Genomic DNA, 15,130 nt, shown 5'->3' on the forward strand with positions numbered 1-15,130 from the left:
CAGTCACTGCACTCATGAACTCCCTGAAGCTATGGCTAACTGCTCAAATCCGGCACAAGAGCCTCCACAGAGAACAGCCAACATTCCAGCAGGCAGCACTAATTGACTCAGTAGACCGCTATTTTGTCTTTTTCTCCCCCAGAGCTGAGGATGGAAGTCAGGGCCTTGCCCTTGCTAGACAAGAGCTTTATCACTCTCACCAAGAAAGGCCATGAAGGAGGAGGGTAGTCATGGTGTGGAACGGAGAATTGGAGGTGGATGTGACCAAGGTACGTGACACAAAAGAAACAAAAGATCTGTGGGATTTTTTTTTAATGGTCTTATTTAGCTTAAGTTGGCGTTAAACTTGCTATGTAACCCAGGATGACCTTGAACTTCTTACCTCTTGCCTCTCTGTCCCTAGGGCTGGGATTTTAGGCCTTTGCCACTGTACTAGGTTCTGGGCCCGAACCCAGAGCCTGTTCAAGCTGGAGCTACATCCTTCAAGCTGAGTCGTTTGGACCAGGGTCTAGCTGTATAGGGCTCTAGCTGACCTGTAAATACTCTGTATAGATCAGGCTGGCCTCAAACTCACAGAGATCTGCCTGCCTGTGCCTCCAGAGTGCTGGGATTAAAAGTATATACCATCACAATCTGTATGAAATCTTTTTAAAAATATATTTTTATTCCATGTCCTTTTCTATATGTCTATGCACCAGATACATGCAGAGCCTGTGGAGTCCAGAAGAGGGCGTTGGGTCCTCTGGAATTGTTTGTGAGCTGCCATGTGGATGCTGGGAACCGCTCAGCAACCGCCCTTAATCACTGAGCCATCCTTCCTACTCCGAAACTTACCATCTAAGCCTCAGCTTCCTGAGTAGTTGAGCACCCCCATATGCAGCTTGATTTACTATTTTTTTATTTATTATTTTTGAAGTTATGGTGTTTCAATCCACAGTCTCACTTATGCTAGAAAACTGTTCTGCCACTAACCTCTATACTCAACCATTATTTTGTTTTGTTTTGTTTTGACAGGGTTTTCTCTATGTATAAGCCTTGGCTGTCCTGGAACTCACTATGTAGACCAAGCTGGTTGAACCCACAGAAATCTGCCTGCCTCTGCCTCCAGAATGCTGGGATTAAAGGCGTGCACAAACACTGTCCAGCTGTTTATATTTTCATTCTGAGACAGGGACTCACTAAATTGCCCAGACTAGCTTTGAACTGACTGTTAGGCCTTGAACTATCTTCTCAACTGTCTCTGGAGTAACTAAGATTACAGTCATATTCCAGCAGGTCTGATTAGCCTTTACTCTTCACCGCTAGTCAGAGGATGGGGAAACTGAGGTTCAGAGAGGTTAGGGACTCTGTACTGGCTAGGATTGTGTGTTGACACAAGGTAGAGTCCTCAGAGAGGAAGGAGCCTCAATTGAGGAAATGCCTCCATGAGATCCGGCTTTAAGGCATTTTCTCTATTAGTGTTCAGTGAAAGAGAGCCCAGACTATGGTAGGTGGTGCCATGCCTGGGCTACTGGACCTGGGTTCTATAGGAAGGCAGGATGAGCAAGCCATGAGGATCAAGCCAGTAAGCAGCACCCCTCCATGGCCTCTGCATCAGCTCCTGCCTCCAGGATCCCATCCTGCTTGAGTTCCTGTCCCAATTTCCTTCAGTGATGAGCATCAGTGTGGAAGTGTAAGCCAAGCAAACCCTTTCCTCTCCAACTTGATTTCTGGTCATGGTATCCTGTTGTAGCAATGGAAACCCTACAGCATCCAAGTCCTACAGTTTGCAAAACGATCTACTGCAGCTTCCCCGTGACTGCTGGCAGAACAAGACAGATGTAGAGCCAGGCATGTAGGTACTTTAGGAAGCGGAACAGGGGCTGCTGAGTTTGAGGTACCAAAGCTGAAACTGGAAGGGCACAAGTGTAATGGCTGTGAGGATGACCACTTGGGAAGAAATCTTGGCATGGAGTAAGATTATGGTACCCTTGGGGCCTAGGGCATTAGGCTTCAGGTTCCTGCTGTCCTGTAGGGCAGAAGTGGCAAGAGCTTCATAGAGCAAACACTAAACCCGGGACTAGTTAGGACAGCTACTTTCGGAAAGGCCATCAGAGGTCAGGTGGCTCATGTGACAAGAGAACTCAAGAAGACCCAGCAAGATGCTGAACTCCGCAGCCAAAGTCCTAGTCTTGATTCTGGTGAGGTGGCACATTCCAGCATCCTGACAATAGCAAACACAGGGTTGGAGTGATGGAACATTCCCCCAGACACAAGGTTTGGTTTGCTGAAGTAATGAGTGTGGGGTCTGCTCATGGTCTAGGAGAATGGGGAGCCTCATACTGCTCCCCAGCCCCAGGGCACCCCTGTCATGAAGCAAGCTTCTGCCTCCCTCGGTGCTCCCCACTCAGGTCTCCAACAGAGGGGTGCAGGACCATCTTTATTCAGCCAAGAAAAAGCTAGAGGCCAGGATGTAGCTCAGTCAGTAGAGTGTTCGCCTATCATGCACGAAGTCCTGGCGATGAATGAATCAGGCTTGGTGGCACAAACCAATTCCAGAACTTGGGAGGTGGAGGCAGGAACATCAGAAGTCTGAGGCCAGCCTGGGCTGTATCACAAAGTTAAACAAAACAAAGGGGGAAAAGATAAAGTCAGGTGCAGTGGTGCACTCCTTTAAGACAGGGATTCCAGAGCAGCCAGAGCTATAGAGAGACCTTGCCTCATAAAATGATGGTAGTGAAATAAATAAGAAAGACAGAGAGGCCTGAAGAGATGGCTCAGTGGTTAAGAGCATTGGCTGCTCGTCCAAAGGTCCTGAGTTCAATTCCCAGCAACCACATGGTGGCTCACAAACCATTTATAGTGGGATCTGATGTCCTCTTCTTTCAGGTAGGCATACATGCAAGTAGAGTGCTCATATACATAAACAAATAAATCTTTAAAAATAAGAAAGACAGAAAGGAAAAGGAAAACAAAAGAAAAAGTGACTTTTTCCCAACATCTGGCTCTTGGACTGAGAACACAGCACCCCTTAGAGGCTAGTTTGATTCAGAGACATAATATAAGGAGCCATGGTCCCACCGGACCCTGCCAGCTCCACCCCACGCCCAGCCCCATGAGGGCAATAGGGAGCATCCAGAAAGCTTGAATCCTTCAGGGGTCTCTACCTTTGCCCAGTGTGGGGTCCTCTCACCCTCACCCCAGACCAAGGCCAGGTTGTCCCTTTCAGGATGCAAGGTCTGCTGTCCCCACACTTGGGAAGCAGGGGGTGGTCACTGATAGCTGTAGTTTTCTGTAGGCTGGGTGTATGGGAAGCAGTGTCCGGTCAAGTGGGCGTCACAAGAACTGGCTAGTGAGGCTTATGGTTCAAGTCCAGGTGACCCAAGGGTGAGCAGAGGGGTTTGGAGCAAACCTTTCCGGTACCGAGTTGGGGAGCATAGCTCTATGCATGGTCCAGCCCCACCTCATTTGCAGACTGCTTGGCTGAGGGTGCCCAGGCCTAAAGGCTCATTGGCGGGTTGTCTCTGCAGTAAATGGTGGTGGTGGGGAAGCGCAGGGCCAATTTGAACCCTATGGGACCTAGTTCTTTAATTCAGGCAGCATTAGAACTACAGCCCCTTGCCCAGAGAGGGTGTAACCTCTCTCTACTTCAACCTCCAGCACTGGTATCCACTACTCAGAACCGGGGTGGGGGGGTAAAAGCGCTGAGGTCTGAATCTCCCAGATGCTGGAGGTCTGGGTAGCTCAGGTGCAGGCCTGCCAAGCAGTGCCTCTCATCACCCTCTAATCTACGGAAGACGTTGAGCGTGCCTACACATGCCCACAATTCCAGCACTGGCAGGCGAGATGATTCAAGGTTTAAGGGGTTGGTTGAATTTCTTGATACACACATAAACAGGCGCGAGAGTAAAATGCACACAAAAGATGAAATGTGCTTCCTGGGTAGCAGCAGGGGAGCCCTAAACTGTAACTCGCACAGTTTGTGAGGGGAGCCCTAAACTGTAACTACCACAGAGTTTGTGAGGGGAGCCCTAAACTGTAACTACCACAGAGTTTGTGAGGGGAGCCCTAAACTATAACTACCACAGAGTTTGTGAGGCTTTTTTTTTTTTTAAAGACAGGGTTTCTCTGCCTGCCCTGGAACTCTGTAGACCAGGCTGGCCTCCAACTCAGAGATTCACCTGCCTCTGCCTATTGGGAGGCAGAAGAGCTGGGACCAAAGGCGTGCATCACCACCACCACCCAGCAATTTGTGAGGTTTTTAAGCAAGCCACCGACACCAAAGTTCCCTCCTAGAGATCCCCAAAGCTCACAAGGAGGTGTACATCTAGAAAGGAATGGCAGCAGACAGCAGACAGGATCGCTTACTTTCCCTGACCACCGAGCATCTCTGCCCTCAGCAGAGCAGAGCCAGCACCCCTGCTTGGAGGCTGAGTCCCAGAGCTCCCACCATGTCCAGAGAACAGGTATTTCCCAGAATAAGAAGCTGCCTTTGTGGGGTGAGGGAAGCGGGAGCAGCATGAGCAAGTTTCTGTGACTACCAGGGACTTCGCCAGTTTCACGTCGGGAGAGGCTGGTGGGGGCTGACTGAGGAGACACTGAAACACCGAGGCTGCTGCCACCGCCAGCTGGTGCAAGTTTTATTGAGACAATGTACAAACAGGCCATGGAAACAAGGGTTTTGATGCTGGGACCAGTAACGTAAAATGGAATACAAAAATAAAAAGGCACTAATCTGTTAAGAAAAGACACTCACTGTATTCTAAGAATATAAGTCATTTAATACTGTTAATTTTATAGCACAAAATAAAACAAGCTATAATCCCCAAAAATAATTTTAAAAGCTTACACAGAAAATATTATTGCCTGACACTTATGATCTTTAAGTTATACATGTCAAAAGAGTTTTATGTCATTTTAAAACACACAGTGAAGACCATCTAGAAGCAAGGCCACTGTTCCTCCTGTCTCAGAGAACTGTCCTCCTGCTCCTTTAGAATATACAAGCAGCTCAGTGTCCACACTCACAGCAGTTACCAGGGATGTGGTTCTCTGGTCCTGTGGTGAGGAGGCCACAGAAAGCATTAGTCTTAGGTACTGTGTTAAAACAATCAAGAATTCACTCATTTTAAGAGGTTAATGAACATAATATTAAAAGATTAAATTATAAACACCTAGAACAAAAACACATCATCCCTTAAAAAAAAAAAAGCTCATTATTCTTCTGAGCAAAAGTTACAAGAGCAGTGGCCATCAATCCTGGCCCATCTTGTCTGTAAACAGGTGTAGAGGAAGGCTGGCCCAGTGCCAGGAACGTGCAACTCCAAGGGAGGGCACAGAGTCTCTTCCGGTGAGCACAGAGGGTTCTGAGTCTGGGTGACCAAAGCGTGCACCCTGTTAACCCTGCAACAGGTGGCGTCAAAGCAGTGCAGAGTGCCAAGGATGCCTTCTGCAGGGAGGTCCTGCCCAGGTGACAGGACTTGATCTAGCCGTCTGTGCCCTGGCAACCTAGTCATTCCCTTCTCAGACACAACAGCAAAAGTGAGAGGGTTGTCATCCCAGTCCAACACAGCAGAGCAGCCCATGCAGTGACCGTCACAGAAGGAAAGCCACCCCTGGATCCCACTCCCCTCCGAGGCTACATGTCTTTCCAGAGAGTGGGACCTAGGAAGATGCCACTTTCATCAGTGTGAAAGGAAAATTTTCCTGATTAATAAACTGACAAGCTTTTCAGGAAATTACTACTTTTGGCACATATCCTGAGTTCAGAACTTAAGTCTTATGTCCAGCTCTGGACCTGAGGGATCTGTAGAAACATGGGCCAAATTAGCTGGTTTTATAAACCAAACTCCAGGTTTATGGGGCATTTTGATCCTGAATCTACATGGAGTCTTGTTCATCAACAGACTTGAGAAGGGAAATCCTATTCTCAAAAGCGGCTGCCTGCACTGGGCAGGCTGCTATAATCAAGACACCCAAGCCCTTCAGTTAAATGTAGTTTGAAAAGACCTTAAGAGCTGGGTGTGGTGCCTCAAACGTTTGTAATTTCAGCTGGGGCTGGGATGGAAAATTCAAAGCCAGCATGGGCAATTTATGGAAATCCCATCTCAAAATTTAAAGGAGAGTTCAGTGGTAGAGGGCTTACCTAGCATGTGTAAGGCATGAGGCTCAAGCCCCAGTGATGGGGTGCGATTCCTTGGAGGCTGTGTCCTCTGTGAACAAGGCATGTACTCAGTGCAGGTATCAAAAGGCCTCGGGCTGGCCACTAGCCAGAGGGCAAGTATTGTTCTAGGCAGTTTGGGGCTCACTCAATAGATCTGGCTAAAAAAAACGGCAGCTTCCAGAGATGGAAAAGAGCTGACATCTAGGAAAGACACAGATAGGTAGACATGATACTACCCCCAAACCCCAAATAACCATTTTGTCACATGAACACTAAAATATGGCACTTATCAGCCTGATGGGATACTGATTTAAAGAGATTTGCTGCCCTTACAGAGGACCCAGGTTCAATTCTTAGCACCCACACAGTGACTCCAGTTCCAGAGAATCCAACACTCTCTTCTGGCCTCCTTAGGCACTGCACCTATGGGATGCACATTCATACATGCAGGCAAAACGCCCATACACTTTTTTAGGGGGTGGGGGGCTCTGAAACAGTCTATGTCCATCTGGTTGTCCAGATTACAACACACTCCATAGATCAGGCAGGCTGGCCTTGAACTCTGAGACCTGCTTACCTCAGCCTTTCCTAGTGCTGGAATTAAAGAAAGGTGTGTGCTACCATGCCAATATACACAACATTAAACAACAACAACAAAAAAGTCTTTAAGAGAATAAATATAGCAGACAAATGGCTGTGTTAGTTTTGCCTCCAGGATATGTTCCCTTGGTTCTCACAGCCTAAGAGTCTCAGAGCCAGGGTCACAGTTACAGCTAGCTGTTCTGTAAATGCTGGAACTATTCACTAAGTCACCGCTACATTTCTGAGATTGCTGTGGTGTTGTGTGTCCTCATCAGGGTTCAGCTGAAACAGAGCATACTTTGTGTGGATGAGGGGTCAGCTGGCTTGCATGTTGGCTCATGGTATACGGGTGAGGGGTTTCTTTGCTCAGGAGCACTGTGCTCTGTTCCACTTAGGCTATGGAAGCTGGACAGACAGCACCACCACTTTCATGCAGCCTGGACAGGAGGGGCCGACAGGACTTTGTGCTGAATGCACTGATTCTATAAACTTAATTTTAGTTCTTAAAGGGGTGTACTCATTGAAAAGCTAGACAGACTGACCAAGTGCTCCATTCTTTCTGCTCCTATCAATGGCAACTGTGACAGCAACAGTCTCCACAGATCACCAGTGGCTGCACGCAGCACGGCACACCATGGCTGCTGCTGTGTGGGCTTTGTCTGCCAAGCGGTACACAAGGTAACAAAAGATAAAGGCCTCTGCTTCAGGGTGTCTTCATTTTCCTTTAGTTACATACAGCAGCTTCAGTTTGGAAGCTCAGGGACACGCACTGTTCCTCAGACTATCACAAAAATCCAACCTACTATTTAAAAATCTGTTCAGAACACACACAACTCTAATGAATTAGTCTTCCAAAACCAAAGCTAAACAAAAGAAAGTGGAAACAAGCCAAATTTCAGGAGTTTGGACAGAACTGTCTGGAGTTTACTTCCTCTGTTGTTCAAAGAAAAACAAGTTGATGGCACAGCCACTGCTCTACAGCCTGGCAACAGCAAGAGCTTGCCGAGGCTAGCCCTCCGAGTGGACCATCAGCAGGCTCACACTTTCTATGGCGAGCACAACAGTCAGCCTCAAGTATAAACAAGGCAGCGATGAGAAGGAAGACCCTTTCTGTGTTCAATTCTCTTGACTTGTGTGCTTCCGCCAGTATTTCCAGTTTATAATCCAGAAGAACTCTAAAATCAGCTACTCTTTGACAGCATGACTATGATACAAATGCCAAGAGGCAGCCGCTGGAGGCATTCCAAATGTGCAGGAGACCACCAATGTGTGGGAGTGGCCCAGCAGCTCGCTGTGACTTGCATGGGAGAGTGCTTCCCACTTCAAAGGAGATTATGACAGGCAGGACAAGGCAGCAGCAGGGACAGCAACAGCAATCACTCGTTGTCATCTGGATTTTGAGGGTCAAAGATTTTAACATGTGTGAAAGGGAAAAGCCCTTTGCGCCCATTCACCTCGCCTTCCCATTGGCCATTTATATTCATCCTTGTGACTTTCACAATGTCACCAACCTGGAAGAATAGAAAAGACAAAATTAGCATCACTGTGCAAACAAGAAAGACAGTTTACATTATATCACAAATGCTATCTATCCAAAGACTAAGACTAAATTTTCTCTTCAGTGTGTGGACCTGAAAATCAAGTACTACAGAGACACAAGATACCATCAGCATACCCAGGACACCTCTCAGGTGGCAAGCATTCTTGAAGCAGCTTCTGAGCACAAAGCAACCACCATTAATAAATGGTCATGCATTTATGTGGTCACTAATAAATGAACATACATGGATATGTTAAGTTGCATAGAAGGGTAGGAAGTAGCCAGGCCTGGTGCTCATAGTCCCAGCACACAGAAGGCGAAGGCCAGACCAGCCTGGGCGTACAGATATTGTCTCAAAAAACTGAAACCATATTGCCTTAACAGTGTACTTCAAAGGTGTGCTACCACTGACACACTAACCTTCACTGTTCTGACAATCTACTTTTGATCTTTTTTTGGTTAAAAAGAAAAAAGATCTATCACCACTTGCAAGACTGCATGTGTACCAAGACTTCATGTTGTTCATGCCATTCCCAATTTCTTCTGCCCATTATAATTTTCTATAAAGATAGGGTCTCAAAATAAAAACTTGCTGCTTTTCCAGAGGACCCAGGTTCAATCCCCAGGACCCACACAGCAGCTCACAACTGTCTGTAACTTTACTTCCAAGGGGATACAATGCCTACTTTTGGCACCAGACATGCAAGTAGTGCATAGACTTACATGCAGGCAAAACAATCATAACCATAGATTTTTAAAAATGTTTATTACATGTATCTATTTGTGTGTATTGTGTGCACGTATCAGTGCGTAGAGGGCTTACTGTGTAAATGGCAGCTTTCAAGAGTCAGCTCTTTCCACCAAGAAGGTCCTAGGGACAACTCAGGTCCCCAGGCTGGGCAGCAAGCACCTTTACTCACTGAGCCTCGTGGCTGGCCCTTAACTAGTATTTTCCAACTTTGTGAGTAACAGGAGTCCTATTAAAACTGGCAAAAGGGGGGCTGGAGAGATGGCTCAGAGGTTAAGAGCATTGCCTGCTCTTCCAAAGGTCCTGAGTTCAATTCCCAGCAACCACATGGTGGTTCACAACCATCTGTAATGAGGTCTGGTGCCCTCTCCTGGCCTGCAGGCATACACACAGACAGAATAGTGTATACATAATAAATAAATAAATAAATATTTAAAAAAAATAAAACTGGCAAAAGGGAGCCAGAGGTAGGAGTATACAGTTTGCTGGTACAACACTTGCCTAGCACACCTAAGTCACAGTGTTTGAGTCTCCGTACCAAAAAGGACAGGGGAGGAGACCATACACAAGAAAAATGGCATTTCAGAATGGCAGATGTAAAAAAAGGAAAAGAAAGAAAGAAAGAAAAAATTACACACAGAGTTGCATGTTGTGTGGTGTGTGTGTCTATAAACCAGCACTTGGAAGGTGAAGAAATGAGGATCAGGAAATCAAGGTTAGTCTTGGCTACAAAGGGAGTTTCAAAGCCAGCACTGTTGGTTTTTTCAAGTCCGGTCTCAAGTCAAAACCAACTAACCAAATAACTCTTAAAAAAAAAAATCCATAAAAGCAAACAGAGTGATGGATGAGGAAGACCTGAAAACAGTGTCTAATAAATAATTCTAATGGATATAGTAGGTTAAAGATAACAGGAAAACAAGAATAGTGTGTGCAAGACACTGAAAAACATTCCCTTTCTGCCAGGACTCTATGATCAGTTTAAGGCAGTTCCTTATTCTTAAGCAACTTCCCTATCTTTGTTGCGGTTAGACAGTTAACATTCAGCAGTCCCATCGTGGTCAACGCTTGCTGGCTATGTTAGATATAACAACAGTTATACACATCACATACATTAAGTACCGAGTCAATAACACAGAATGAAAACAAACCCTGCTGCTGCTGAGGAAGATGGACCTATGGAGACAGTCAGAAAAGGCTAGAAAGAGAGTCTGGAAGCAGCACCTGATCTAGTCCTTCGTGTGACTAGAAATGGTGCCCTGTGCCATGCCAAGCAAATACTCTACCACAGAGCTACAGACACATTACTCTTTACTGTTACTAATATTTATTTTGATTGTTTTAATTGTGTATATGTGTGTGGGTATGTCTGTGACTATGGGTGTCTAAGGAGCCCAGGGGTGTCAGATCCCCCTAGACCAGACAAGCACCTGACATGGAGTCCTCTACAAAAGCACAAAGATTTGAATAGATATTACTCCACAGAAAATACAAATAGTCAGCATGTAAATGAAAATATGCTCATCAAGAAAAATATCGGAGCCATGAGTAAGATGGCTTGGAGGGTTAGGTACTGGCTGTGCAAGCCTGGGGACCCGAATTCCATCTTCAGAAGCCAAGAAAAGGTGGGAGGGGAGAACTGACTCTACAGCAAAGTTGTCCCGACTGCCGCACGTACATATATGTGCCTACCTCTCATGCACACACATACACACACAGCACAAAACAACAACTACCACCACCACAATAAAGCTAGGTGTGGTGGTCTACATGCGCCACCCCAGCACACAGGAGGCACGGCAGTAGGATAGCCAAGGCTGATACCAGCCTAAGCTGAGTGAATGTGAGACTGCCCTTAAACAAAAGTGTCAGGGCTCTGCTATATACTACCTGTAAGACTGAAAGTTACCAAATTAATTTCAGAGTATTCTGGCCCTATTTACACACTAAAAAAAACACCTCCTCCTTTTGGCATATATGTCTATGTGCATGTGTATTACACATATATATGCATGGAGGCCCAAGGCCAATCTTGGGTGTCATTCTTCAGAAGCCATCTACTCTGATTTTGGGGATTTCTCACTGGGACCTAGGGTTACCAATTAGTTAGGCTAGCTGGTAAGTGAACTCCAGGTAGTTAAGTATTTCCTTCTCTCTAGCACTGTGGTTACAAATGTGTGCACCATTCCTGGCTGTTCACATGGGCTCTGAGGAACAAACCCAAGTCCTTAAGCTAGTGTGGCAAGTGCTTCTCCCCAGGCAAACAAAAGTCTCTGAAAAACAGTTCATTCTGATCTATAAGCCAATGACAATGATTTGCTAATGGAAAAAAATTATCAAAAATGTGAGAAACAGAGGAGGCAGATATCTGTGAATTCCAAGCTAATCAGGGCTGAGAACCTGGGGTAGCAAGATGGCTCAGCAGGTAACAGCACTTGCCTGACAGATGGGTCCCCATCCCCAGGACCCACTTGGCAGAAGCTGTTCTTAGGCACACGCATCCGTACGTGTAATAGAGGAGATAAGCACTTTCTCCACTGCACTATTCCCTGGCTTTAGCATCTGAAGGATTTCATAATGACATCTTCTAGGAGTTATGGTATGATGATCCACCCCTAAAATTCTAGCATCTGGGGCTGGAGAGATGGCTCAGAGGTTAAGAGCATTGCCTGCTCTTCCAAAGGTCCTGAGTTCAATTCCCAGCAACCACATGGTGGCTCACAACCATCTATAATGAGGTCCGGTGCCCTCTTCTGGCCTTCAGGCATCCATACAGACAGAATATTGTATACTTAATAAATAAATAAATATTTAAAAAAAATTCTAGCATCTGAGAGACTAATGCAGGCAGACTGCTTAAGACCATTCTGGGCTCCAGGATCAAAGCCTATATTAACAGACATATTTATTCTTTTGGCAGCCAGGTATCACAATATTTATGTAGCCCAGAGTGACCTGGAATTTACCATGTAACCCAGGCTAGCCTTGAACCTTTAATTCTCTTGCTTCAGCCTCTAGTAAATAGTGACTACAGGTATGTACCAATATCCAGGGAACATTTTGCTTTTGACATGGTGTTGTGATTATGGCAAAAAAGCATCTTTGGCAGTGAAGAAACAGTCTTGGCTGTCCTAGAACTCACTCTGTAGACCAGGCTGGCCTTGAGCTCACAGAAATCCATCTGCCTTTGTCTCCCAAGTGCTGGGCTTAAAGGCATGCACCACCACCACCTGGCAAAATTTCTAAAAAAGAGTTGCAAGAACTGATATAATATTCACGACAGAAGACAGGCACCTGATAGCTATTATACTAGGGCTCAAAACGAGTCTGGGCAACACAGCAAGACCTACTTCAAAAACAAGTAAGAGTCTGGTCAATCCTCATGGAAAACCCAAAGGGTTTTCCACAGGCCCTGGACATTTACACACCACCACAGCACCCACACATCTGAGGCTCTTCAGAAGGTGACACTAGCCTATGGGTATTGTCTTAGGGGAAAAGCTTCCTGTAGTGGAATGTGACAGGGATAAGGTAGAGCAGCCTTGTTATTAGGAAGCTGTGACCTTGTGTGGACCTCCAGGGCTGAGTCAAGTGCTTCAATGACAAACATGATGGAGGACCAATACAACATGGATATAAACTACAGGTCACTCACCACTGGAATTCATGATGATCTCTGAGACTGAAAAATATAACCTGTGCTACTGTGAGAAATGGTTTTCTTTCATCAGATAGTTTGCCACCAAGGGCCAATAATCTTCACCCACCTTGTAAAATTCATATGCACTTCTTTTAATCTCAACCTTTCCCTCATCTGGTAACTGCCCTTCTCGCAGAACTTGACCAGTAGTAGCTGACTCCTTCCCCCTCTCCTCCGTGCTGGTTCTTTTTAAACTAGCCAATGGCAAAGGACTGTGACAGACCCCAGCCAATGGGGAAAAAAACAGTTACCATATGCGTTAACATAAAAACCAAGTGAGCCAGGCGGATCTCTGGGAGTTCGAGGCCAGCCTGGTCTACAAGAGCTAGTTCTGGGACAGGCACCAAAGCTACAGAGAAACCCTGTCTCGAAAAAAAAAACAAAACAAAACAAAAAACCCAAGTGAATGCTTGTTTGGAGGTTCTAGCAGGGGAGCGCAGCTACTCATATACCCGTGACCCAAAAAAGGTCCTCCTTTATTCAGTGGAGGTCAACCAAGCCCACAGCTTTGAAGGGACACACATGGAGCAGTGAAGGAGGAAGGGGACACCTGCCTAGTCAGCCATATCAATCCTGGTGATCAATGGGGTGACAGATGTCACAGCCAGATTGCCCTCACATCCTAACTGGGCAGTGGTGGCACATGCCTTTAATCCCAGCACTCGGGAGGCAGAGGGATCTCTGTGAAATCAAGGCCAGCCTGGTCTACAAAGTGAGTTCCAGGACAGCCAGGGCTGTTACAGAGAAACAAAAAACAAGGGGGGGGGCACGGATGCAAATGTGAACAACCCCCCACCCCCCAGACACATGACTCAAGTGAACGTCCTGCCCTAGCTGCTTGCTAGCCTGGGTTGGATTCTAGCCCACACTAATCTCAAAAAGAATTGCCTTGCTGAACTGCTTCTGCTTTGTGTGTGTTTCTTTGTGGGACACTGAGATTATTCTAAGACACTGAAACTTCATTATGCTTGGCATACTGCTTCATCTCAGCAAGCAAAACTAAAGAAACTGTTGTAAGCTACACACGATGTGCTACACACAATGCTGTGAAGCAGGAAAACGCTCTCAAAGGTAAGGGAGGGCACACAAAAACATGTGTAGTGAATTCAGGGTTTCCTAGATAGGTAACGATATCCTGTCTAAAACAAACAAAACAAAGCTAGGACACTGCTAATGTGAATTTAATTCTAACCAATGAAAGGAAACCAACTAACAAAATAGAAATCTGAGAATCCCAGCCAGGCATTGAAGGGAACTTGCACAATAGGTTTTGAGAAAGCTAATTCAAAAGACTCAGAGAAGAGATAGAACCCAAATAGTAGGGGTTCAAAATAAACCAAAGAGAGGGGTTGCAGAAATGGCTCAGCAACCATGCTCTGAGGAGCATGTGCTGCTCTTTAGAGGACTGAGTTCAGTTCATGGGGCAGCTCACAACTGCCTGGAACTCCATCTCTAGGGGACCTGACACTCTCTTCGGGCTTCTGAAGACACCTGCACACTTAAATGGTTCAAAAACACACTCAAGCATATACAAATACAATCAAATAAATAATCAAATCTTTAAGGGGGTGGTAGCAAAGGGAATTCAAGAAGAAATTCCAATATAATCATTATGGGAAAAAGGAGCATTTTTTTACTTTGTCTTAAGGATACCAGTGAGCTCAAAGATCACTGAGCATCATAAAAAGACCCTGATAAACCTGGAATGTCAGTGGATGCCTGTAATCCCATCATGTGGTAGGTAGAGGCAGAAGGATCAAGGTTTACACCAGGGTTATACAGTGAATTCAAGGCCAGCTGAGCTACATGAGATCCTGTCTCAAAAATAAATAGTAATAAAAAAAAATGTGAGCTGGAGACATGGATCAGTCTGGCTGCTGTTCCAGAGGACCCAGGTTCGATTCTCAGCATTCGCTCGGCAGTTCACAACTATCTGTAACTCCAGTTCCAGATCTGACACCTTCTGGCATCCTCAGGTACCAGGGACACATGTGGTGCACACGCATACATAAAGGCACAAATATACACAAACAAGTAAAAATTTTAAAAAGAGCAGGCATCAAAGATAAAAGGTAATCGTGAGCTAGTAAGAACAGACTGATGACTTAAGTACTGGCTAAGCACTTGGCAAACAGTAAGAGTCCAAGACTGTTCTGTCAGAGAACACTCTCTGTGACACCAGAAGACAATGGTCTACTAAAGTAAGGTCAAGTCATTTGGTTTGCGTCAAATAGGGAAGATGGTAAATTCTATAGGTGAGCGAGCGTGAAACCAAACCTAAACAAAATGCCGGAAAAGATTAGCAAACAAAAGACACCAGGGGAGAAGTCACACAGAAGTCTTTAATAAAAAGATCTAAATGTTTCTTTCTGAAATCTCTTGGGTGAGGGGACGGTGCAGATGCTTGCTTAATATGCACAA

The 15,130-nt window shown here is 45.7% G+C and overlaps 1 protein-coding gene and 1 long non-coding RNA gene across 2 annotated transcripts in view; one reads left to right on the forward strand and one right to left on the reverse strand.

Moving 5' to 3' along the window:
• Window positions 1–139: 139 nt before the first annotated feature.
• Window positions 140–1,140, forward strand: LOC142848334 (uncharacterized). The gene is made up of 2 exons (XR_012910408.1): window positions 140–269; window positions 1,015–1,140. It is a non-coding gene; the product is annotated as an uncharacterized LOC142848334 (long non-coding RNA).
• A 3,450-nt stretch (window positions 1,141–4,590) lies between these two features.
• Window positions 4,591–15,130, reverse strand: part of Crkl (CRK like proto-oncogene, adaptor protein) — a 43,497-nt gene continuing 32,957 nt past the window's right edge. The window contains exon 3 of the mRNA XM_075970216.1: window positions 4,591–8,235. Coding sequence (XP_075826331.1) covers window positions 8,101–8,235 — 135 coding nt within the window. The 3' untranslated portion in view covers window positions 4,591–8,100. The remainder of the gene's footprint in view (window positions 8,236–15,130) is intronic.

Source organism: Microtus pennsylvanicus, chromosome 1 (genome assembly GCF_037038515.1).
Source record: "Microtus pennsylvanicus isolate mMicPen1 chromosome 1, mMicPen1.hap1, whole genome shotgun sequence".
NCBI lineage: Eukaryota > Metazoa > Chordata > Mammalia > Rodentia > Cricetidae > Microtus > Microtus pennsylvanicus.